Raw genomic sequence first — 26,643 nt, forward strand, 5'->3', positions numbered from 1 at the left:
ATAAATCACATTTTAAAATATATTCAATTAGAAAACAGTTATTTTATATAATAAAAATATTTCTAAATTGTACTGTTTTTGCTGTACTTTGGATCAAATAAATGCAGGCTTAGTGAGCAGCAGAGACTTTTTTTAAAAAACATTAAAAATTTACTGTTCAAAAACCTTTGACTGGTAGTGTAATGACAAAATAAACAATACAATCTGTTAGGAAGTTCCATATTTTGCATCAGCAAGCGCATAAAATATTTGTTTTCAAGACACACACAAAAAAACATTGTATTCCTTTTTTTCCCCGGAAAATACCAAATTATAATGTTGGTTGCTATATCCTCATGCGCTTGTTTTCTTTTGCTCTCCAGCATGTTTACACAAGACAAAGAGAAAACTTTACATTTCTGAAAAAATGATCCTATAAGTAGAAGTATGTTTTTAAGAGAACAAAAGCCTTTGGACATCCTTACTGCCACACAGTGTCCTCAGACTGCAGCTTTTCTATAATTTAGTCAACAGCAAATATGCATTCCTCACTGCAACACAACCCAAACCAGATGCAAAACAATCACACATGTCAACAACTATAGAAAGACAATTCTTCTGCACAGATCTGAATGGTAAAAATATAAACAAAATAATACACATAAACAAATATGTTCACAAGGACCCTAACAATTATAACAGATATACAATCAAACATAGGCTAAACTCTGTCATATAACCATCACATCATGTTGTAGCCAGTAGAATATTTAAGATTTGCAACCTTCCTTAGAAACATACAATATTTTTTTAAAGGTAAAAAATAAATATATTTCCGCATGCATTCGGTGCGTTGAATTTGAGCAACAAATGGACAGCAATAATAAAATCTACACTAACAACGGTAATGCATTTGTAACATTTAATTATATATGGCTAACATAAGGTCTGCTTTGCTGGGAAATGGCATGTTAAGGAACAGTAATGGTCATTAAAATTTAGCAGTGAGGTTTCTGTCCTGCATTCACCTCACACCACTGCTGGTCCAGCTGATAGGTGGAGCCGCCTTGTAATTTAACCGATAACTGAGTCGACGGTGTACTTGGCTATTTTAAGTTTATTAGAGCTCTAAATGCATTGTCATATTTCATAACAAATGCAAATGCATTTCAAAAGCATAAATTAAATTTTTTTGGCTTAACATGTAATGTAAACAAATCATCACCTCAACAATAAGCCATCTTTTTCACTCCCAACAATCAAATGACGACATAAAAAGGTAGAGTTAAGTGTAAAAAGGCTTGCTGTGCCTTATTGTAGTAGTGCGACGTGACATAAATAGCCGTTGTTGTAAACAAAACACAAGACCTAGGTTTTGGTGTCAGTTCTAGACCTGCAGAAAGTTTACTGCGCAAATATAACTGCGAAAATATGCTGCCCTCATCATTCTACTACAGAGGAGTCATTGTAAGAGCGCCACCTCACGGCGGATGGAGGAACTGCAGGCGCATCTCACACACGGGAAACGCGCTTTCGATAAAGCGCTGCTTCAAACCGACGCAGATTTAATATTAAACATTTTTTAATTTCATCGTACATACAGTACATTTTATGTACTCAATGCAGTGGTAAGTTATTAAGAAATTACATGTCCACACTATTAAAACGGACACTAAAACACGCTGAGGCACCTACTATTTGTCTGTTTTATAGCTTAACAGGTTCAGATTTTTCTAACGACGATTCTTTAGTCACGTCAGAAGTACGCATTAAATATATGAATTTGGATATTTGGACTACAGTTTATCTATTCTGTTTTTTTTCCCCTGCATGCGTGGCTTAGAATTTAGAAAAGAAGGGAGAAGGAAGTGAAGGAGGAGTTTAAGTTGAGGCAGAACGTCATTGGTACGTTCCAGGAGTGACGTTGCAGAAGCCCTCCCTCTAGCGGTCGCGCTGCAACACTGCAGCGCCAGCAGCGGCTCAGGGCCCGGGGGTCCTGCTGGACTGAAGAGCAAACCAACTCACCTCTGCGCCCGAGGGACCCCAAAACAACCTCACAAATCAAGAGTTCCTTTTAGTAATGACCGGGGAAGAACTAATCTAAAAATCAACAATATGGTTAAAAAAGAGAGAAGGGAATCAGAATTTGAGCCAAGGTTATTATAGTTAATAAATCCATAAAAATTGATACTTGAAATTAAATGTTAACTTTTTTCTTTTTACTGTGGCTATTTCCAAAGCAACATTTATCATTTTTATTTAGGTTAACAATGTATTTAAAAAAAAAAAAAAACTATATATTTATTTATAAATAAATATATATACATACATACACACACACACACACACACACACACATATATATATATACATATATATATATAATTATTATAAAAAAGTGTTTCTTGAGCAACAAATCAGCATAGTAGAATGATTTCTGAAGGATCATGTGACACTGAAGACAGGAGTAATGATGCTGAAAATATAGCTTTGATCACAGGAATAAAATACATGTTAAAATATATTAAAAAAGAAAGTAGTTATTTTAAATATATTTCACAATATTACTTCTTTTGCTGCATTTTGAATCAAATAAATGCAGGCTTGATGAGCAGAAGAGACTTCATTAAAAAAAAATATCTTACTGTTCAAAAAAAACTTTCGGCTGGTAATGTGTACAAAAAAATTCAAAATATTAAACTATAATAGCATCTTAATACTAATACAACAGTGATTTGAGCTTAAGTCACATGCCTATTAACATGTTTTGTTCATGTCTCAACATTAAGACTTTAGGCTATTTTTTTTTTTTAAAAGAGTCACCTGTGTCAACTAAAAGGATACTGCATAAAATGCAAGTAAATAAGTGAAAAATTCTTATTTAACCCTTTAACTGTCACTGTCCCCCTGTGGGACGCCTAAGTTTACTTCACCATATTACAAATAAATCCTAATGTAATCATGACAAACTATACATTGTTGGAAAGGAATAAGACTCCTAAAAAGACATTTTACCATATATTTGTTTACATATATTTATGTAGGAAAAGTAATAGATTAATATATGTCAAGAGTGCAACTTAAAAAAAAAAAAATCTACATCATAACATGAGTTCTGACCTTTTGTCACAAAAGACTTTCTTCATTGCCTTTTTTTTTTTATCTCAAAATTCATCCTTTGAAAGGCATTTCAAAATCAGACATTGCATTACCATGGAGAATGTACATTAAAATCATATTACAAAATGTTTTCATTCATGAATTATACAAATTTAAGCCTGGATTTTTATGTCTGTGTTCAAAAATGGGAGTGGCAGTTAAAGGGTTAAAAGCAAATAAATGTGAAAAATACTTTAAATTGTTTGCGACAAGGCAGGCAGATTGTGAAGAAGATAAAAAGCTCACACAAGCGTGCTGTATTAAAACCTTTACTTACACATGGTACATCCAACAAAAACAGATTCTGAATTAATGACAATAAAGCAAAAAGAAAGACATTTTTCCTTTCTCCACACTCAGTACAGTCAATCATTTCCACAACTGCCGGAGACAGATTAAAAACTAGACAAGAAAAAAAAATGAAGAGGGAAGGGCATGGGTGGGGGGGGAACGACCCCAAATAACAACAGTTTTGCACTAATACGTCAGGATACACAAAGCATAAGAAAAGAGCAGTCAGAAAACATAGTGAGAAGCAATTTTTTTTCCTTTTGGTGGGAGTAAATTATGAAAGCTCTTTCATATCAAGTCTGTAATCTCTTAAAGCCTCCCCTTAAACAATCACCATTTTCATAGGCCATCCATTTACAAATAAAAAATCGTCATCATATAGCCCTCCTTCAGCTGTACATCCGTCCAACATGATCCTGAACAGGTGAGTCTCACAAAAAAAAAAAAAAAAAAAAAAATGTCTGGGTCACAGAAATGCCTGTTTCCGCCACTGAAAAAAAAAATTAAATAAAAATTAAATGTTCTTCACATTTCTGACTCCTGACACATCAGAATTGTAAGATATAAACTTGCAATTCTCAGACATAAACCTGCAATTCTGATAAAATAAGGTCGCAATTCAAATAAAGTCAGAATTGTGAGATATATACACGCAATTGCAAGTTATGAAGTCTAGTTTTAAGGAGAAAGAAAAAGACTGATATGTTCTTAGAATAGTTAGTTTCTATCTCACAATTCTGACTTGTCTACTCACAATTGAGTATTATAAAATTACAACTGTGTGATAAAAACTCACAATGGCGAGAAAAAAAGTCACAATTGAGTTTATATCTTGCAATTGTGACTTCAGAACACGCAATTGTAAGTTTATATCTCAATTTTGAGGAAAAAAGTCAGAATTCCGAGATATAAACTTAATTCTGAGAAAAGTAAATTGAGTTTATTTCTCAGAATTGTGACTTTATAACAATTGCGGGTTTATATCTCAATTCTGAGAAAAGTCACAACTGTGAGTTTATCTTGCTATTCTGACTTTATTTCTCAGAATTGCAACTACTTCTCAGAATTGTGAGTTTGTCTTGCAATTGTGACTTTATAATATGCAATTGCGAGTTAATATCTCAATTCTCAGAAAAAAAGTCAGAACTACATGATAAACTCAATTCTGTGTTATGAAGTGTTATAAAGTCCCAATTGTGAGACAAATGCAATTCTGAGAAACAGTCAGAATTGCAACTTTATTTCTCAGAATTGCATTTATGTCTCACTTTATATGTATGACTTTATAACACGCAATTGTGAGTTTTTATCTTGCTTTTCTGACTATTTCGCAGAATTGCGATATTTCAGAATAGCAACTTTTTTTCTCAGAATTGCGACTTTATAACACGTAATTGCGAGTTTGTCTCAATTCTGAGAAAAAAAAGTCACAATTGAGAATTTATTTCTCAGAATTGCAACTATTTCTCCAGAACTGCGATCATTTCTCAGAATTACGACTTTATAACACGCAATTGCGAGTTTCTCTCTCAATTCTAGGAAAAAAAGGTCACAATTTTGAGTTTATATCTTGCTATTCTGACTTTATTTCTCAGAATTACCATCATTTCTCAGAATTGCGACTTTATAACATGCAATTGCAAGTTTGTCATTTCTGAGAAAAAAAAAAGAAGAGTCAGAATTGTGAGATGTAAACTCGCAATTCTTTGAAAAAAAAGTCAGAATTGTAAGATATAAACTCGCAATTCTGAGAATATCAGCAACTCTCAGAAATAAACTAAATTCTGAGAAATAAAGTCGCACTACCAAAGTCAGAATTGTGAGATAAAAAGTTGCAATTACCTTTAATTTTTTTTATTCGTGGCAGAAACGGGCTTCCATACATTACATCTCAAAATCAATAGGGATCTTATTAATGTAATAAATGCATCATTCCAATTATTATGCAATAATTTTGTGCGCAATGTGCAAAAAAGGTTCTTAAGGTAGCTTAATTGTACATTTCCTCCGTTTGATTTTGTGAAGCATGACCCACACACATTCTTGACAAGTTTTGTGCAATTCACCTGTTTGAACTTTCTTCACCTTCACAGCAAATGACTTCACTCGTATCTTATGAATCTCTCTCTCTCTTTACAGAAGCAAACATTCAGCGATAAACCACAAACGCAGATAAAAGCGAAATCAGCTCTCAGACGGTAACGTGCATAACCACTTCATTCTCAGGCAGAGATTAATTCAAGTTTGCACTGTGCATATTTCAGAGTGCCGCTCGGCATCAGATACGCAAACGGGAGGGCTTTCCCGCGTCTGACGAAAAAATTGCAGCAACAAGGCCTTAGAAGAGAGAAAAAAAAAAAAAAAAAAAAACAAAAACGCACTAACAGAACCCTCCGGATCTCTGACTCAGCTCTGTATAAATAGTTGCAATAGGGGCTCTGTTTAGTGATCGTCACAGTACACAGTCAACCAGTAGGGGTTAGTCGCTCCTCACACCTGTTTGGCAGTGCTGAATCAGTTCAGGTGCATCACGGGTAATTCAGGGGTTATGGTACAAAACCTGTGCAAGGCCTATGTTATTAGTTTTTATGAACCCTAGAGAGCCGTCAAAAGGTGAAATTATGAAAAAAGTAACAATTTTCAGGGAGAGAAATTAAAAGTGGACCCCAAAAGACAGGGAGGGTCGGCCACACGAACACACAAGCTCACAGCGTATGATCTGGATTAATATATAGTCAAGCGAAAGTCGATTATGGCAAACTGCAATCAAGTAATAGGAGACGGGGGCCATTGCACTCCATTCTCAAGGAACGACTCTTGTATGCATCTTTAACGTCGGACTTACACGCATACATTCGTGTGCACACACACACACACACACACACACACACACACACCCATAGGGTGACTGACAACCCACATGAAACACAAGCATAGGTGCACAATCAAATGAGCCTTCCCTCCGTTCAGATATAGAGCAGACCATCAACACCAACCCCAACCCAATTAGCTTCAATTCCTGGATAAATGGAAACTGGGTAGACAAAACATGCACAAAAAAAATACAGAAAACTCTAAACTACTGGGAAGCCAAATTTAAGGACCGGAGGTCAGTTGTTGATCACACTAAAAAGACTCAAAATAGGATTCTTCCTACACGTAGGGAAGTTAAACTAGAAGATCCAACATTGAAAGTCTGAATTCAGTCACATCAATGGCTAATGCATTATGGATTACAATACAATCCATCAGTCCATGTGAGCAATCGAATCTGATGCTCGGCACGATCATATTAAATTTAAGCACCTCATGGATGTATAAAACACTTGAGTACAAGAGTTCAGATAGTAATAGGAATCTGTAGTAGCTGGATACTACAATTGGCATATCAAATTCAAGCTTATTGAAGAAATTGCATATTTCGACCACAGCTGTGCGCCTATTTTGGACATGCATGTCTAACCGTTGTCATTATTAGCACCAAAACAGGTGGGACCATGTGCAATCTCAAGCTATTCGTCTTTATAAAAACTTCAAATACTGTCAGTATTTGATCGCAAGTCTTCCGCCTAAAATTACTTGGTTTGAGCCACAGTAACCAACTGGGTTTATGGTACCCACTATCAATACTGGTGCATTTGCTGGATTGTTTAATGGCCTGAATTCTTTCCCTGATGGCATGTTCAGTCTTTCTCCAAGACTATCGCTCTCACATAAATGCATAGAGATTGAGATGCTGGTTTTGACACGTCGACCTTTCAGATTGAACGCAGCACTCTTACATGACCCTAGTCTCCGTTAAGTAAGACGGATGCTTTCAACATTGCAAGATTTAGTTAGAGTTGCTGTGAGGGAAGCAACCTGTATGATGGAATGTAGAAAGTGATTCTGCTATGAGACATTAAGGCTGGAATACACTAAATCTGAACAGATTAGGCATGATATTACTTGTGAAATGTGTAAATGGTGACAGAGGAAAAACTGGGCATCTTGTACATTCTAAAATTGGCTTAAAATATCAGAATTTTTTGATATTTTCTGAGTGCATGGAATCATTGTCTGGAGCTCAAAAACACTGCGCCCAAACACTATGTGGCAAACTTTCACCAACTAGCATCAACTCCTCCAGACTGTTAATTGGGATAAAAATTGACTTAAAAATTGTGTAGTGTATTCCAGCCTTTAAACAAACCAGAATCACAGATGTTTCCTACTATGCCAAAGTTAGTACCAGTTAATTCCAAACAAGCCTGATGACATTAACAAAAGAAAAAGGCCTGCTACACCGATCACGTGGAAAGGACAGAGTGGTTGGACATACTTCACAGCACACATACACACTATAAATATTTGTCTTTTGGGGGGCATGGTGCGATTTGGTTCCCATTTGAGGAATTGGTGACAAAATGGATGAAAGAAACTTGGGGGAATTAAGAAATGGCAAAGGTGTAAGGTCCTCTAGAAGGTACCAAAACCGACCTATTTAAAAACAACACAAATGAAGAACAAGGTCGACCCTCCTATTGCCACCAAAAAAAAGCAGGATTCTCCTGCGAGATTTAATCTGTGCCTTTAGGCCCTCCTTGGAGCATGATCGAAAACTCATGTCCCACAAAACCTGCATACATTTATTCACAAATGTAAAACTCCAGCCTGCGTTTCATAAGGGCCAGATGCAGCAGGCTGAGAATTTCCAATGCCGTTTATAAATCGGACTCATTTCATGAGTACAGTACAAAGTAGGATTTTCAAGGTAAAAATCCTAAAGATAGCACGTTAGCAGTATTCCACAGTCAAAAACGAACGGGCAGGTCTGCCGCGACTCGATTCGTACCAGCCAAAGGGCTCGGCGGATTCTCGCCCCGGTCACACATGCACTGTAAATTCAGCCGACGGGCCGTCTAACTGCAGTGACAAACGAAAAAAAAAGTACAGTTCGTGCATTCAGAGTAACATACAAACCAAAAAACGACACACGGAGATCTCTAGAATCAATGTGAGAGTTCTAAAACTGGAAGCCGAAGTCTTTAAACCGAAGCTTATGATTTAGAACCTCCAGGGAATTTGAAAAATAAGATCTCTCTGGACAGCTCATACTGTGTAAAACGTTACATGGAAGTTTTTTTTTTCTTTTCAGACAGCTTAAGAGTCTTTTTTTCAGGGCTGTACTGGTTTGAAGGTGCGGTAGGGAGGAGGTGTAGGAGAGAATTGTGGGGGGAAGGTGTTAAATGGGAAGTGAAACACAGTAAAGCCCCAGAGTCCAGGGCGGGGGGGACTGCGATACCCTGGTGCAAACCGGATTGTACTGGATCGAGACTGGTCCAGGTTAGGTGAGCTGATGCGGCGCTTCAAGCATTTCCATTAAGAAGGTGTCGATTGGGGTGTCTCCAATCAGCTTGAAGAAGAACAGGTGCTCCAAGCACTTTAGGCCAATGGAGCGCAGCGCTGGCAGCCGGAGGAGGAGCTTGGCAAACCTGAAAGCCAAGTGAGATGTAGAGACAAGGCAATCAATTGTAACCCACTCGGTAATGCTTTTTCTCTTCTACAGACAATGTTGCAATATATTGAGGGATAGAAGAGAAAAAAAAAAAAAAACAATGTACTGTACCTGCCCTGCTGGTCAGGGTATCTCTGTTTACAATAAGCCTCCAACGATGCATAGACCTTCTCTCTCAGTAACTCCACTTCACTTGGGCTTGACAATCCCTTTGCATCTGCACATAAAACACCACACACACATAACTAAAATGTAAAGCTGCCATTATGACTCAACAGGAAGTTTTTTTTTAAATCATGATATTGTGCAATATTTTACTTGCTTCTCTTGATCTGAACTGGAATTTAGATAATTATATTTTTAGCTAATTCTGAGTTTGGAAATTGAGTTTTCAAACTAGTGATGCACTGATAATGCAATAGATTCACACACTTTTTAATATGCAACCGTAAACCACAAAACCAGTCATATGGGTCCATTTTTTGAAACTGAGATTTATACACTTTTATCTGAAAGCTGAATAAATAAGCTTTCCATTGATGTATGTCTTCCATTTCAAATTCTAAAAAAAGACAAATGGATAAAAAAAAAAAAAAAAAAAAAAAAAAAAAAAAAATATCAAGTGAAGCACATATAAAGTATTGTTATTAAATTATTACAAAGTATACTACTCTTTTACTATTGTAAAACCACTATTAAATTTTCTTAAAGGATTTGTATTTGTATATTCTTTTTCTTTTTTATAACTGTACTGCATTAATGGTTTGATGTTTTGTACTGTTTAAGTGGGGAAAAAAAAAAAAAAAAAACAATCAGAAAAAAAGATTCACAAAATCGTTTCAAAGTTCTGATCTAAAGCAAAAGAATCTGAAACAAATGATTTGTGAACCCCCACCAAATTCCAAATCGCAATCTGCGATCCGGAGTTCCGATCTAAAGCAAAGATTAATGAACCTGCTTCGAAATCCTGATCTTAAAAAAATATGATTCACGAACCCCGCACCAAAGTCCTGATCTGAATCAAATGATTCGTGATCCGTGCTCCGGAGTTTCGATCTAAAGAAAAAGATTCGCAAACTCGCTCCGAAAACCTGATCTGAGTCAAATGATTTGCGATCTGTGGTCCGAAGTTCTGATCTAAATCAAATGATTCACGATCCACGCTCTGAAGTCCTAATCTGAATTTAATTTAGATTGAGACTGTAAATTGCGTATTTTTTGAATTGCATGAAAAGATGACAAAATAAAAAAACTTATTTCATAGATACACTGTCTTTCAATAATTCAAGCGCTTTTCAAGTACCTCTTGAGGAATACTGCCATTTTCAAGGGTTTTCTAGACCTTAAATTTTAAAAAGTCAACTTCAAGTACTTCAAGCACTTTAAGCACATTGTATGAACCCAAACAGACCTGAACTGGAAGTGACGTGACTGGTTTTATAGAATACAAAAAAATACAACCTGTATTAAAAAGTAATAGTAATATTCACACAAATTAATAGACATTAATAGAATATTCACACAAATTTTCTTCCATGTATTAGTAACAGTAAACCTCTGTTGAAAGGATTTAATTTTCATTTGATTTAAAATAAAATGTTTAATGCCTTTATTTGTTTATAAAAAAAATTTCTGGAAAAAAATAAATAAATAAAAGATTGTAGGGCCCTGTTGTTCAAAATTTTGAAATTGAGAGTTTTGGACTTTTTTTTTTTCTTTTCTTTTTTCACTGGAAATAAATGTTCTTGCTTTGAACCTAGGGGAAACACTGATGCATGACTGTGTGTGTCTGACCTGGGTTGAAGAGAATGATGGCTCTCAGGCAACCCAACTCTGTTTTATCCATCTGCATGTCCCTCATCTTGCTCACCAGCTCCGTCAGCACCCTGATGCCATCAAGATGAGGGTGGGAAGGAACGAGGGATGAAAGGTAGAAAGGGAAAGGCAGACAAAAGAAAATACAGATTAATATCTGAAGTCTGACATCACAATCGGGCAATAGAAAAAAGCTTGGTTGAGCTGTTTTCATAGCCACTTCAAACTACATTCAATCATAAAATTCCCTGGTAATGTAACAGCCTTCAGATTTCATCTTAACAGGACAAAAAGAATCAGAAATTAACATTTCAAAAACATACAGCATGCCATGTAAAACATCAGTCACTCATGTTAAAATCCAAGCAACGCATTCAATCACACACAGTCAAGACACACACACACACAATGTCAGTTTGGTCTTTACCTGCCCCAAACAGCCCCAGACATAATCTAATCCAAAATAAACTGTCTCAAGCTACAGGCTTTCCTGACTGCTGCTGTTTGTTTATGGCGTGTGGCGGAGTGTCATTACCTGTCGAATATGGCCCCAACCTCTGCATTGTGCGCACTCTCCCTGTGTGTTCAATCACAATGTGTTATTCAAATGTCATTTCACATTTCATTGTTATATAATGTCTCCCCGCTCCAGAAAGGCCCAGGCAGAGACGTTAAGACTCCACGTATGTTGGCGGTAGGCCCAGTTCAAAGAGTAACAAGCTACAGGCTCTTGTTGAAAGGAAGGCAGACGGATCATGGGTTGGCAGCAGCGAAGCTTGAAATGACAATTCCCAGCACAAAACAAATACAATACAAAATGAAGAAAGAAATCTTTGACAGCATAAGATCAGGGCTCACCAATAAGGATGGATGCTTCGATTTATTCATGCAAATGTAATTTTAAGTCATGCAAATGTTGATGTTTTGCAAATTTGTTGATATAAATTTCTCACCAAGGTTCTTTCAAAATGAAGCATCAGTTAAATACGTTCAAATAAATGTAATGTTATTCACACTTTACTTCTAGCTAATGCAAAAAAAAAAAAAAAATCTGAATTTCAAGCCTTGATGTATAATGCATTTATATTCATATTTTAATAAACTGTATACAAAGTTAAAATGCATTATAATATTTGGTTTTGTTTGTCAATTGCTTTATTTCTAAAAGTTTAATGAATAGATAATTTTATAATTATAACTATGTCTACAATTATTCATGAGGGCATACAATGCATAAGTGCATTAGAAGGCAATTAATGCATTTCATTTAAACTACTAATGCATTACATTTAAAAGCTTTAATAACAAAAAATATTTTTCTGACAGTTAAATCAACAATGTTTTTAAAAAATGTATATGTAAAAAATGTATATCAGATTTTGCAAATGCAGCCAATGAAAATCTGAGCAAAATCATTATTACTGAGCCCTGAAGAAAAAAAAAAGTTGTTGTTGAGAAATATAACTGGTCATTCTTTTAGTTATGATTATGTACTATAATACTCAGCACGTCTTAACTGCATAAAATGCACATAAAATGATTGTGAACACACATCAGATTTTGCACAGAGGGTTAAATAGTGCTTAAAGCATGAGCCAATAAAGCAAAGCGGGAAGCATGGGCACACGTCACACGGCACCAACAGGACGACAATGAAGAGCTGCAAAAATCAGGCGAGATGGACAGTGAAGCACAAGGACAGGGAGGCTCATTTCTGAAGCAGAGACATTATGACAAGATGAATGGCAACGAAAGACAATTTCATATGAACATCACAACAAACTGTAGCACAGAACATCTAAAATGAGCTCATTTAAAACAACAGCCTGTAGCTCATTATTCCTGGATTTGCATAAGACAAAGACAAAATATGGAGTCTTGAGAAGTTGTGGGGAGAAATGTGCTAAATTTGTTCCTTGCTGTAATAACCAGCAGATCCAGCAAAGCACACGTCATAACGTGTGTGCTGTATTGATCATGTAAATGGGAGTGTGTTGAAACTATAAGCAGAGGAGAGCGTTGGTGCACATATAGGTGTCTGCATGTAAGTGTATGTCCTGTCTGTTCGTGCAGTGTCAGTCTACGAAAGCACACTATATACAGCAGCGTCAAGGCGGCAGGCTGTATTTTTCTTTGTCATGACACAGGAAAATCCAACCACCTTTGCAGCCTTAAATGTGTCGTAAGAAGCAAAGCAGTTAAGTTTCATAAGCACAGGTTTACCACAAATCATACAATGAACAATTTCTAGCCTAATTCTTCTCACACATAAGTATAGCAGGTCACATGCAGATCCTTACGTAATCTAAAAAAAGCATTGAATCGAGTAAGTCTCATTAACTTCAAGTCTGAATCCAGCAAAATTAAAGCGCCAACGTTTGGGGCCAGTAAGACTTTTTTTTTTTTGTTTTAAAGAAATTAATACTTTATATATCCAGGGTGCATTAAATTGATCAAGAGTGAGAGTAAAGACATTTTTGATGTTATAAAATATTTAGATTTAAAAATAAATGTGGTTCTTTTGAACTTTCCATTCATCAAAGAATCCTGAAAAAAGTTTTTTTTTTTTCAGGTTTAGCTCACTTCTGGGTAGTCAAGCTGTTTACAACATTTATAATAATAAATGTTTTATGAGCATCAAATCAACATATTATAATGATTTGTAAAGGGTCATGTGACACTGAATGGCCACTGAAAATTCAGATTTGCCTTCACAGTAATAAATTAAATTTTAAAATATATTAAAATAGAAAATGTATTAATTAAAATTAAATTGAAAATGAACAAAAGCTCACAAATGACTGAAACTTCAAAATTAAATGAAGACAAAAACTATCAAAATAAAACCTAATTCAAAATATTAAAAACACAGCGTCTCAACAATGCTAAAATAACCCTGGATCAAATCAATGCTGCTGTGGTGTGTGTAAGAGACTTGTTTTGCAAACATCTTACTAACCCCAAATGTTTGATTGGTTTTCTGAAACCTCTATCAAGCAAATCTAATAAAGCGACAACCTTTAGAGGATCAATACAAGGCTGTCCTATCTGTACTCTCTAGTCATGTGACATGACTATTACCTGTCAAAGATGGCTCCCACCCCAGCGCTGTGAGCACTGTTCCTGTGCACGTGGAGGCCGGTGGCCAGCAGAATGCCATCCTTCACAGTGATGGAGCGATGAGAAAATGACGCAATCAGTAGCTCATTCCAGCCTGATGGACAGATGAGAAAGGTATCAGTGTTTGCTGGGGAACCATCACTAAAAATAGTTTACAGCTTCATATAAATTATTTTTAAGGGAACCCTGGGTATTAAGACTTGTATGGCTTAATATAATGTAAATGATGTCTCTTACTGAAATATGTAGTAGAAAACCCATGAAAGACTTACATTATTTAAAAAAAAAAAAAAAACTGTTTTATACATATTTTGAACTATTGGGGACACCTTGTCATCCAAGATGTTCACGTTCACGTCTTTCTTTTTTCAGTCGTAAAGAAATTATGGTTTTTGAGGAAAACATTTCAGGATTTTTCTCCATATAGAGGACTGCTATGGTGCATTTAAACTGCATTTTGGAAGTTCAAACTCGGGGCACCATAGAAGTCCACTATATGGAGAAAAATGCTGAAATGTTTTCCTGAAGAAAGAAGGACATGATCATCTTGGACGACAAGGGGGTGAGTACATTATCTTTAAATCTTTGTTCTGGAAGTGGACTTCTCCTTTAAGCCTGCGCATATATACATCCCTACCTTTAAGCTCTTTCAGTAGCTGTGGTCATCGAATCAGTATTTTATTTTCCAAGTTGTGCTGCAGCAAAAACAGCAACAGGAGGTGCCAGTAGTTCAGAGAGTGACACCATTTCATGTTATCGAAATAATGGCGCCCTGCCCATAGTCCAAAATACGTATAAAACATTTTTTTTAATTAATGTGCATCTTTCATGGATTTTCTAATACGTATTTCAGTAAGAGACATCATGTATGTACTACTGACCCATACAAGTCTTAATACCCAGTGTTCCCTTTAAAAACCAAAGATGTTATTCAGAGTCTGTAAGACAGAGGCAAACAGGTTTACCAGCACGCAGGAGGATGACCTGGTCATCCAGAGACAGCTCACTGAAATGAGGGATCCGTTTTGCCCACTCCACCAAAGTGAACAGCTGTTTATCAGCCGCTTGGCAGATATTTGTGACTGGATCGTTTGGCTGAGGAGAGAGAGAGAGAGAGAGAGAAAAACAGTATTATGGGTAAGCAGTAAGGAGAGAGAATGAAAAGAAAAAAACTAGACAACAGAATCTATAGAATGCTAGTCTGTGTGTTATTTAACAGTAGGAATTTTCAGTTCAAAACTCTAGAGTAGAGTGGGGCAATAAACAATATCATATTTGGATTGCAATAAAATTTATGTTGATAATGATCACAAGCTCTGGACATTTTTACTCAATTTGGATTAATCTAACTTTATCACACATAAGAAATAAATGCAATAATAGCCAGTCAGTGCATGTCACTCATGAGTCTGCATGTTCAATAATGACATAAATGAATTACTACTGTATAACAAATGTACTTCTGAAAGCAATATTATTTTAATTTCTAAGGAATATCACACAACCAAGATATATTTTCATCCATGTTTTAATTTATAGAGTTCTGTTGTGCAGAATCTTATAACAAAAACCAAAAATACAATATTTTGTGGCAAATTGTTATTCATTTTCAGTTGCTTCCATTTTCAAAGACTGATGAAATCGTTAAGGTTTTCTTAATTAATTTCATTAGTCACCATTTTTGATGTTGAATGAAATTAGTATTAAATCATACATACATAACACAGAAAAAAACTAAACGGATTTCATTGTACGGTACCAGTTCGGTACTTTCGGTACTGAAATTTTGTCTGTCAGCAGATCCGTCTATATGCAGATGTATTAGGGATCCGCTGACACAGGTGGCTTTCAAACGTTTCAAACGTTGTGCTTATTTGTGAGCGCTCGGTGAGGAGCGTGAAGCGCTTATCATTGTAGCCAATCACAGTCATGTCTGTTGAGCTTGTGAACACTATGGCCAATCAGCGATGTATAAAAATCGGCTCAATAACGCTCAAATGTGAGCGGGAAATGGACGTTTTTAAAATTTCAGCACCGAAAGTACCGAACTGGTCCCGTTTGACAGCCCTACATGGTATGGGAAAAAAAAAAATTGTTATTGACAATATTTTTGGCCATATTAGACCAGACCTAGATGATGCTAGATATACATACAGTTTGTCTCAGACAAAAAGCTGTACCAAAATGAAACGCTCCAATATGCAACTTCCTGGCCTTAATCAGTCCACCAGCTTGCTGTGATTGGGCTGCTACAATTAGCGTCCAATCACCTTGAAGTTCTTCATCACATAACAAATAATCCTGCCACTAAAGATCAGAAATCCTCTTTATCATGCTTATCTGTTACTTACAGAGCTTCCCCCCTGAGCTGCCGTCGGCATGCAGCTCAGTCTTCTGCTCCACAGCCATCTCTGCCTCCAGAATTTTCTCCACGGGCATCTCTTCATTGGCAGCGCTGGTGGACTCTACCTCTCCGTCCCGCTCCTTGTTCCTCTGACGCTCCTCCTGAACGGCTGCATCGCACACAGGGAAATGAGGAAGAGGAACAAGACAGGGAAATAGAAATGAAGGATAGGACGGAGGACAGATCAACATGACGGGAAAGGGAAGTGAACAGGGAATAGGGAAAGCGGAAAAGATGAAAACAGGTGTAGAGAGACACAGAGATATACAGATACATGTAGTTCCTGGTTAGTTTTCAACACATCCATTCACACCCTGCAGTCCTCCAGCGACATTCCTTCTTCAATGACCCAGTAAAGCTACAAAGGTCCCTTAGTACACATATTCAAAACAACATTCTCACATGACTACTAGGTTTTTTTTTTTTTGCTGCATCATGTAATTTAAAGGGGTCATATCATGCAGAATCACATTTTCCTTGATCTTTGAAAACAGTTTGCTGAACTATATCACATCAGATGCATAATTGTCCATATTTACACAACATTGTGAAGTAAAGAAAAAGCTGGAGGAATACTACTTTTAAACACTAGAAAAACTATTAATAAGAGTAAAATGTTGTGATGTTTCTTGTGGTGTAGCACCTACAGCTTTGCATATCCTTCTCCACATAAGAAACAAGAAAATTCACTTTATGAATATCTTTTCAAAGAACCATATTAAATGATAAATAAACAATGCTAAAAAATAAGACGCAAAATGTGGACATCCAGGAAGAAATGATATATGAAATGGCCCCTTTAATAGCTGTGACTAACATCCTACAGAGCAATTCTTTCACCATTCCCACATTCTCTCTCACACATACAGACACACACACACAACCACCCCTCCCTCCCTCCCTGCTTTCTCCTTACATCGTTGTCGTTCATCTTGGACCACTACAGAAGGAGAGGGAGGAAGAGAGAGAACGAGAGAAAACAAAAGAGGGAGAGAGGGGGACAGGTGTTAGTGGTGACAACAGCCCTCCCTCCCCCTCTGCTCTCCTCTCTGGTTTGTGCCGTGACGTCTATGACTTACCCACAATGCCCTCTTTACATTCACAGTCAACAACCTTATGAAATCTACTGTCTCTGCTACACCTACTCTTGTCACTGCTGTCTATTTGTCTGACGCAATTCTAGAAAAAACGTCTGTTTGGCTCTCCTTAGTAATAGACTGATATGTTAGCCAGGCAAATTAAATTGTAAAATAAATAACACTAATTACATTTTAAAAACTTAAAACTTTAAAAATTAACATTTTTTTCTCTGCAATTCTAGGTATATCCCAAATGCCAATACATTGTGCATGATATTTAAAAGAGCAGTTCACCCCAAAATAAAACTTTCTTAATTATTTACTCATCCTATGATTTCCACGGTGCGGAAAATGTGGACAGAATCACGGAATCCAGTCATAAAAAAAGAATTAACTGTATAACTTGGAATGTCTTGGAATTTCCCAAATTTGGGTTGAATAAATCAAAATTAGGTAAGTACACTTAAATCAAAACACGATATGGACTATTGTCACAAAAAGACTAGTTAAATATGAATCCCACGTTTTGTGTGTCTCTAAGTAAATGAATGGCGCAGATGCCAGTTTCGTTTTTGCTACACATATTAATGCTTGCTTTGTTTTCAGCCTCTGCTGCCTCGATATACGAGTACATAAACACATAACCTCTAGAATAGCTCTGAGAACGACTTTATGAGCATTTTACAGTTTCTTTTGAGAAAAATTATTGTCATAAAGATCTCCACAGAAACCCGTCAAAATAAAAGTTCGGTTTAACTTGTGATGGAAGAAAGTGTGATGGAAATATACTGCTTAAAGTAATGATTATTTAAAAAAAAAAAAAAAAAAACAATCTTTTGTTAGGGAATATTTACCGGAGAATTTATTTAGCAGAAGAAGAAAAAAGTAAATATACAAAAAACAAAAAAAGACAAAAACAAAAAACTAAAACTAAAATAAAATAATAATAAAATCAGTTAAATAGAGATGCTTTCGTTTATTACAATTTTCTGTTAAAACCAATAAAATTGGGATCCAAAATGTCATAGAATTTCATAAAAGTAAAACTGAATTTGAGAAAGAAAATCAAACGCATTTCATAAAAATTTAACTTTTGCATTATTGTTAAACGTATTATTCCACGGTCTGTTTGAATACTGGATTCTGATTGGCTGGCAGGTATGCAGTAAAACCATTTAATGCACAGGCAGATCCAAGTCAGTTTAATCATCATTCTATATTAAGGCACTAACCAACACACATCACACATCATAGAGTTGTTGTCAATGCTTCCCTGTAATTTTTATTAATAAAATAGCCTAAATACTAGATTGCAACATGGTGGTGAAATGTAAATTTTACCAATCTGGTCAAATATTGCACTGCAAAAAGCAATACTAGTTTTAACTTGTCTATAACTTGGCAAATGCATTAAAGGATTTTAAATGCTCTTTGCGTCAGGCGTTTAAAATCCTTTAATGAAAAATCGTTGATTATCCCTTAACCATAAATTATGGATAAAGGGTGAATGTTTCATGATTCCAATTAATTAGACATGCTTTTTGATTATTATTTTTTAATTTAACCATTAAAACAAAGCCTAGAAAAATGGGGGGGAAAGAAAACACAATCCAGAATAATGGAAGTGGAAAAAATGTAATTTGGGAAAAAATAAAACATAGGGCCCATCATCCCCCTTCACTTTCTTCAAGTGAAGATATCAAGGTTTTGGAGAAAAACACTCCAGGATTTTCTCTGTGTAATACAACTGATCAGGGCTCAAAATAGATAATAGGGCAGTCCTTGCTGAACCAAACTGACTTGAGAACATGCAGCGCAGAGCTGGATTAAGGTGAGCATTTGTAGTTAAAAGTACTTTTTTCTGAAAATGACTGATCCTTTTGGTAGAGAACACCCTTACTTGTCATATGGGATAGTGTGGATTACTTTAATGTAGGGGTGTGCGGCATATATATATATCATGAGCAGTAAGACCGCAATTATTGTTTTAACAATGTGTGATTGGACATTATTGAGTATACTGCAATGTAATTGCACGCATACATTAGGTGATGAAATCTAGTTAGACTAACTTAGTGCGTGTGGGCATTTAGAGTGCATTCTTTTACCGATTTAGTCTATTAAAATGCATTTAGATTAATCACAAAATTCAAGGTATGGGGGCAGAAAACGCATGTATTTATATCATTTTAATATAGCTAATCAATATCACGTGAAGAGTGCATTTTTTAAAAAAAAATCAGCATGGTTACAAATGTGATATTGATTTTATACACCAGTCAGCAAACAATAAATTAATATTAAGAGACTTAGGTTTAGGACACCATATTAGCTCTTTTTGCTCTATTTCGCCAACATAAATCATTCCAAACACAGCCACAGCACTATTTTACATCTCTGAGCAACATGACTGTGTTTCGTTCCTGAATTAATCAACCGTTTAAATGATTCGATACAATCGCAATGACTCACTTAAGTTACTTGCTGCCACCTACTGGTGGTTTTAATTTCACATTTAAAGTATCTTTTCATTTTTTTAAAAAAAAATTCGAATATCAGTATTCAGCGTTTTATGTTTAATTTATCAAACCATTATTTATGCATTTGTAACTGGACGTTAAGGCTGCATTAACGTGTAAACACATCCAACTGCCACTTAATATGCAACTTATGCAAAGATGAATTTTGTTAATACTGATTTCATTTGTTAACAGCCTAAATGTATTATTATTAAAAATGACTGATTAAATGTAAGAATTTGAAAAGACAAAAAAAAAAAAAAATGGCTTTATATACATAAAAATGCCCATAAAAGGTAAAAATCAACTTAAATTTATTGGAAAAGTATAATTTCTATCACAGCTGTGAACTAACTACACAGAATGCGAAGAATATCAAAAACTTTATGAGTCAGCTGTCCATGGTAGTCCTGAAGATATCTGCCCAACAACACACTCAGCAAAATATTGTCTAATTACCATTAATGATAAAATCCTAGAAAACACTGAGATATTTTTTGTCAATATTGCACACCCCTACTTTGAAGCTGCCCAAATATAGATTCTGAAAATGTTTAATTTCCTTTCAGCTAAAGATAGGCGGCCTTGGAGTGAGTAAATATTCAGAAAATTTTTGGGTGAACTACTCCTTTTAATGCTTTATCGTCTATCACCCACTGCTTTCTAGATATCAGCATCAGTATGTGTTTCTTGCTTTGCTAAATGCATAGCACCACAGATCCATCTTTTCATTGCATTAACTTCACATAAACAAAAATTCACACTGTGACCAATGTAGTTAGCTTTATAGACAAAATGAGCATTAAATGTATGTCCGTTTATGAGGGGAGGAAACACTTGCATCAAACACTAAAAATCCCATTATGGGTCAATCACTACTCCTCACCTCTAGCGTAAGGAGTTTCTCATCTGGGGTTTGTGGTATGTGTATGTGTAAGGTGGGACAGCGAGTTCTGGTTCTTACCCTCTCTCTTCATCCCCATGGCCAGGCACTTCTGGTAGCGGCAGTACTGGCAGCGGTTCCTCTGGCGTTTGTCCACCAGACAGTCCTTATTGTCTCTGCATGTGTAGCTCAGGTCCTTTCTCACAGTGCGCTTGAAAAAGCCCTTGCAGCCCTCGCAGCTGTACACACCGTAGTGCTTGCCTGGAGACAAGAAACAAGTCGAATTTAAGGAGGTGGAAGATTTTATTCAACAGATAGGCGAGACTAAATTTGACAGTTTCATAACTGTTCATAACATGCTGTTGTTACATAAGTGTCACAAAATGAAAAGCTGTATTTGTTCATTTGTAATGATTTTTTTTTTTTGCAGCTATCAAATGCTACATAAAAACAGTACCTTTCATTCATTAAATATTTTATTACCACATGATTATTTAATACTTGCAAACCACAGATTAAGTTTGAGGTCATTACGTTTTTTTAATAAATAAATCCTGTTATGAATGAATCCTGTTATTTTTAACACTTGTATATACTTGTGTATATCACAGTAGGTTGAGATGACAAACGTAATGACTGCTGAAAAGTTAGGTTTGCCACAGAAATGAATTACAATTTAATCACAGAAATTAATAACTATTTAAAGTATATTCAAATAATAAAATAAAATACAGTCAAACCAAAAATATTTTTAAAAATGTTTTACTAGTGGTGCAGGACACTATAGTTCATTTACGCAAGTCAGGATAGCAAAATAAAGTAAACTGTGACATTATACCCATAAATTCTTCATACAGTGGACAAGCAGTAAAATTGATGACAAAATTTGGAAAAAAAGCTTCTCATTACATACACCCCTAATTGTGCAGTTTTACTCTTCTAAAACATTTAACCAATAGCTATAAACATTTCAAAGGAACGAAACTTTTTTTTTTTTAAAGAAATTAGTCTCAGTGTTTCATTCAGACCGGTTAGGGTTAGTGTTTATCAGTGACGTACCAGAGGATCGATCTCCACAGATGGCACACAAGCGTTTCTGAGAGACCATGGGCCCAGGGCTGTGGGTGGACAGTGGCTTCAAACCGAAGGGCGGTTTGACATCATCGGAGCTGCTGACGGCATGCAGACCGGACATGGACACGGTGGAGTTGATCTGAGATGGGCGATGAGTGGAGAGATAGAGAAAGGAATGAAGTGATAGAAAAAAAGAAATATTTTAGTTGAATACAATGAACACTTCCTCATTTTTGTTAGTGATAATCAAAAATCAAATCACAAGATAACAGAAAAATACATGTTAATTTTTTTTATTGTCAGTAATACATGCCTGATTAGCTCTCAACCCTTAACTGATCATAACCAGATAATAAATAATTTCTCCCTGAATCAAACACCATTTCATCACAAATCCAACCCTTTGAGCACAGGTCAATCATTAGGAATCTGATTTTGATTGCATTTTGATGAACAACCCCTCAATAAACGGTATTTAATCATCCAAAAAGAACTACATTTCAACATGTATGAGTAACAGTACAGGGAAGAAGACATGAGAGAAGCTACTAGAAAATGAGGAGAGAGTCAGAAAGTGAGAGAGGGTACAAGGTCTCACCTCTGTGTTTCTGGGAAACATGTTCATCTGTGAAGCAGAAATGCAGTGATGAGGAGGAGCGGAAAAAAAAAAAAAAAAAAAAAAAAAAAAAAGCAGCTTGTGGCGCGAGGAGGTGGTGGTAAAAAAATTACTAAATCCACCATGCTGTTTTGTTTTGGTAAAAGTAAAATTTAGGCATGAAAAAAAAATGAGTTTAGATCGACCTAAACCTACCTGAGAGACTTTGGAAATTAAGGTCAAAATACCACATGGTCTGTTAAACATTAACAGTTTTAGAGGGAAACACTCAAATTATCTCTGTGAATAAACAGTGATTTAAATTCCCTCAAGCAAAACTTAAAATTTTTTAGGTTCAATTACATATTGCTAGCCACTGTATACTATTGTCCAAAAGATGTTTTAATGTTTTGTAAAGAAGTCTCTTCTGCTAATCAAGGCTGCATTTATTTAATTATAAATAAAGTAAAAACAGTAATATTATTAAACATTTAAAATAACTGTTTTCTTTTTGAATAGACTTTAAAAATTGAATTTATTTCTGTGATGCAAAGCTCAATTTTAAGCATCATTACGGCAGTCTTCACTGTCACATGATCCTTCAGAAATCATTCTAATATAACTATTTGCTGCTCAAGAAACATTTCTTAATATAAATGGTGAAAACAGTTTTGCTGCCTATTATTTTTGTGCAAACCATGATATTTTTCAAGATTTGATTAACAGAAAGTTCAAATGATTTGCTTGACAGAAATCATTTGTAACATTATAAATGAATTTAATACAATCTGTTGAATAAAAATATTCAGTAATAAAATATCCATAATCAATATTTCAATTGTAGTGTACATAAGATTTGAATGAACTATTATATTATCACAAATTTAACTACTGTGCAGCTTATTGGCCTAAATCTACATTTCATGTACTCGACATAAAAAACTCCTTATGGCAAACCTAGAAACAAAAACAACCTGGACTGTTTGTCAAACACAAGCCTGTAAATGAAATATGTGGAGTCCAGTGGAAAGTCAGAAGTGTTATCATGGAAGTGCTCACCTGTGGGCTGCTGATGGGGCCGTAGCCTACGGAGGGAGTTCCAGGAAGGCAAGGAGAACCCAGAGAGGAGCTGATGACCGAGAAGGGTGAGCCCATGCTGCTGATGGGACTGTTCACAGCTGAAGTGATGGGTGGCAGGGAAGTCATGGCGGCAGCTGAAGGGGCCAACGGGGGCGAACGCTGACCTGATGGTGGCGAGGAAACGGATGAGCTGTCTGGACTACGAGAATCTGGGAGGAGAGAGGTAAAAACGATAGGCACAATCAGAGTGGATAATCATTTTAAAAGATGTAAAGGTATTTCAAAGGAGAAAAACAATTTATCTTAAATACATACAAGGTACAAGAAACTAATACTGAAACCAAGTTATTTAAACTTATAACAATAAAACATTTATGATACACTGGTAAACAGGGGTCTAGAATATTAGCCATTACATCTTAATGGTCTAATAAAAAATAAAAACACTGTGTCAAACATTTCATGAACACTACATTTGAAGCAGTGCAATTAAAATCTAAGTTTACGGCTCTAAGTCTAAATTTCACTTCACAAACGTGAATAGAAAAATCAAAATCTCACCTCTGCTGTCGCCCATGATGTGCAGCCGGGCTCTGCTGTTCACACCGACTCACTCGCTCTGATGTCGGATGGCTGTTCAACTCAAGTCCGCGGACTGAGGCCCGGGCCCCTGGATTGTTTACCAGCCGAAGTTATTCCTGCAAATTAAAAAAAAAAAAAGAACACTGCGTGAATGACACTTAGACACACGTAAACTACAAATTAGCTAAATATAAATAGCCACTATGCCTCAAAGCGAGTTATATCGCACATCTATGTAAACATAACAGAGAAATGTATTTTTACGAGTAGTTGCGTGACTTTTTGCATACACTTAAACTGTATACAACAGATTCAATTTATGCTAAATGGTATTATTTCGATAAAAACAGAATTTATCACGTGCAAGCATGCAAATCGTAATTCCCAGTATCGGCTAGCTGATTAGCTCGCTGCATAGCTTTTATTTACCAGCTAAATGAGTCACATTTTCTTTTACAAAACTGCTTTTGTTTTGCTTAATGTCGTTCGAGTGAACGACAGTGGTTTAATTTACAGGTACTTTGTGTATAAACAAATGCATTTATGTTTGTGTACGGCTAATCGATTCATCTAGCATGTTAGCTAGCACGCTAATAACTCTGCAGGCACTATTTACTGCTCGCGAACAAACAGCGGAAAACCGAGCGCAGTGTTATTATAACAAGGGTATAGCATCATATACCTGTCAATAAATGTAAACAGCGGCAGCATTTACCCGAGTTGACCACATACGATAAAGACTTCTATTTAAAAATGGCTTAATTAGGGCCGCGACTCTCCGTTCCCATCTCCTCGGTGTGATTCTCACAGTTGCCCTGATCTTCCTTTCTGAGGAGGAAACTGAAGCTGTTTACGTCCGAACATTGAAACCGACGCCATTTTGGCTCGGGTAAAGAGGATCAGTTGAGCCAAAATGTCTAACTCCAAATAAAGTTTCTTCATTGGAAGTACATTATATAACTGCTTCTGGATGATTCTGCAAATGTGTGTCGCATAAACATGTTTACGTAATGACATAACAGTCGATGTTTTATATGAAACTATAGACCTTTTTTTTAATTAAAATAACAAAAATCTTCATTTTGTTTTTAAATGTTTTCGCTTCATTCTTTTTTCATGACAGCCCATTTTGAAACAAATATATATGTTTATTACATAATCATATATTACATATATATGTTGGTCAAAAGTGACAGTAAGGAAATGTATAATGTTACAAAAAAAATAATAATAATTTCAGTGCTGTTAGAATAGTTTCTAAAAATTAATTAAATTAACAGAAATAAATTACGTTTTAGAACGTCAATTGAAAAAAGTTTTTGAAATTTGAATATTATTTTAAAATATGACTGTTCTGACTAACTTTGATCAAATAAATGCCCCTTGGTGAGCAAAAGAGACTTCTTTCAAAAACATTTTAAAAATTCTTACAGATCCCAAATAGATATTATTGTACATAATATCAAAGGTACAGGCTTATGTTACAAAAATGTAAATATAAATCATCGACCCATCTATATGATAATTCTGGGTTCACACAATCTTTTCATGTTTGTCAAGATAACTTTTTTTTTAATTTTTTTTTTTATTTTTTTTTATTGAACTTTAACGAAAACAACTACATACAAATATAACAATATATTTTACATACAAGAGCACATATATCCTTACATGTCAGGGGCAGTGCACATATACATGTATAAAAGAATACAATAAATTAATAAAAGTAAAAAAAAAATGAAAATAAAACAACTTGTACTTATTAAACAGCTGTATAGTCTTTTTTGCTTTTAAATTTTTACTTTTTTCTATTGTTTCCAAATATATTTTAATATCAACTTTAAATTGTTCAAAATTTGGTAATTTATCATTCCATTTGGCTTTATGAATATAGTAACGGGCAACTATAATAATCAAATCAAGGATAAATATAAAACTCTTATCACCTGCAAGTGAAAAACATTTTAGCATAATATCAACTTCTACAAGATCCACAAAAATCATAGCTTTTTGTTGTATATAATTATTCAGTTCTTTCCAAAATATTTGTGACTTAGGGCATTCCCAAAATAAGTGATTAATAGTTTCAGGGGAAACTTTACAAAAAACACAGGTGTCTTCAATGTTCACCTTTAAACGCTGCACCACAAGTGATTTAACTGGGTAAACTCGATGGAAAATTTTATATGAAACTTATAACAATACTTATGAGGTGTCATCCAAATTTTATTCCAATCAAAATGTTTTTTAAATAAAGAATTCCAATGAGTAGTAACAGCAAGTGCACCTTTAGATCGAAGCAGAGAACGCAAAAAATATTATTGCATTCAGAACGTATAAAATCCTTGCTCTGCAATTTAACACAAGAAGTAAATTCTTCCACTGATTGTAAAGAATAACTATTGCCTTCTAATAGTCTTAAAATTTCTATGGGGATTGCATGTAAAACCAAAAGATATTGTATAGGATCAACTGAAAAGTTATCAATATGAACAAATTCTGTGTTTGTCAAGATAACTAAGGTCTGAGGCTTTTTGTGAACTCAACTGCCATCCACAGGCAAGAG

General features: G+C 35.3%; 1 protein-coding gene across 1 annotated transcript; it reads right to left on the minus strand.

Annotated features, from left to right (window-relative positions):
- Nucleotides 1–3,391: 3,391 nt before the first annotated feature.
- On the minus strand, nt 3,392–24,896 carry rxrba (retinoid x receptor, beta a). Its single transcript, XM_051136387.1, has 13 exons — nt 24,760–24,896; nt 24,057–24,193; nt 23,475–23,704; nt 21,806–21,959; nt 20,828–21,007; nt 16,218–16,374; nt 15,906–15,909; nt 14,827–14,956; nt 13,823–13,955; nt 11,277–11,318; nt 10,721–10,812; nt 9,038–9,143; nt 3,392–8,903 (listed from the first exon to the last, which is right to left on the minus strand). Exons 2-13 carry the CDS (start codon nt 24,070–24,072, stop codon nt 8,756–8,758), a joined length of 1,392 nt encoding a protein of 463 aa, XP_050992344.1. The 5' UTR covers nt 24,073–24,193; nt 24,760–24,896; the 3' UTR covers nt 3,392–8,755.
- Nucleotides 24,897–26,643: the final 1,747 nt, after the last annotated feature.

This window comes from Labeo rohita, chromosome 19 (assembly GCF_022985175.1).
Source record: "Labeo rohita strain BAU-BD-2019 chromosome 19, IGBB_LRoh.1.0, whole genome shotgun sequence".
Lineage (NCBI taxonomy): Eukaryota > Metazoa > Chordata > Actinopteri > Cypriniformes > Cyprinidae > Labeo > Labeo rohita.

What these genes read in the sequence shown, in the direction of transcription:
- rxrba (XM_051136387.1), bottom strand. An exon ending in CTGTGGAGATCGATCCTCTG is followed by an intron (nt 21,008 to 21,805) that starts GTACGTCACTGA and finishes TCTTGTCTCCAG; the next exon opens with GCAAGCACTACGGTGTGTAC. An exon ending in GTGGGAGCCATCTTTGACAG is followed by an intron (nt 11,319 to 13,822) that starts GTAATAGTCATG and finishes TTGAACACACAG; the next exon opens with GGAGAGTGCGCACAATGCAG.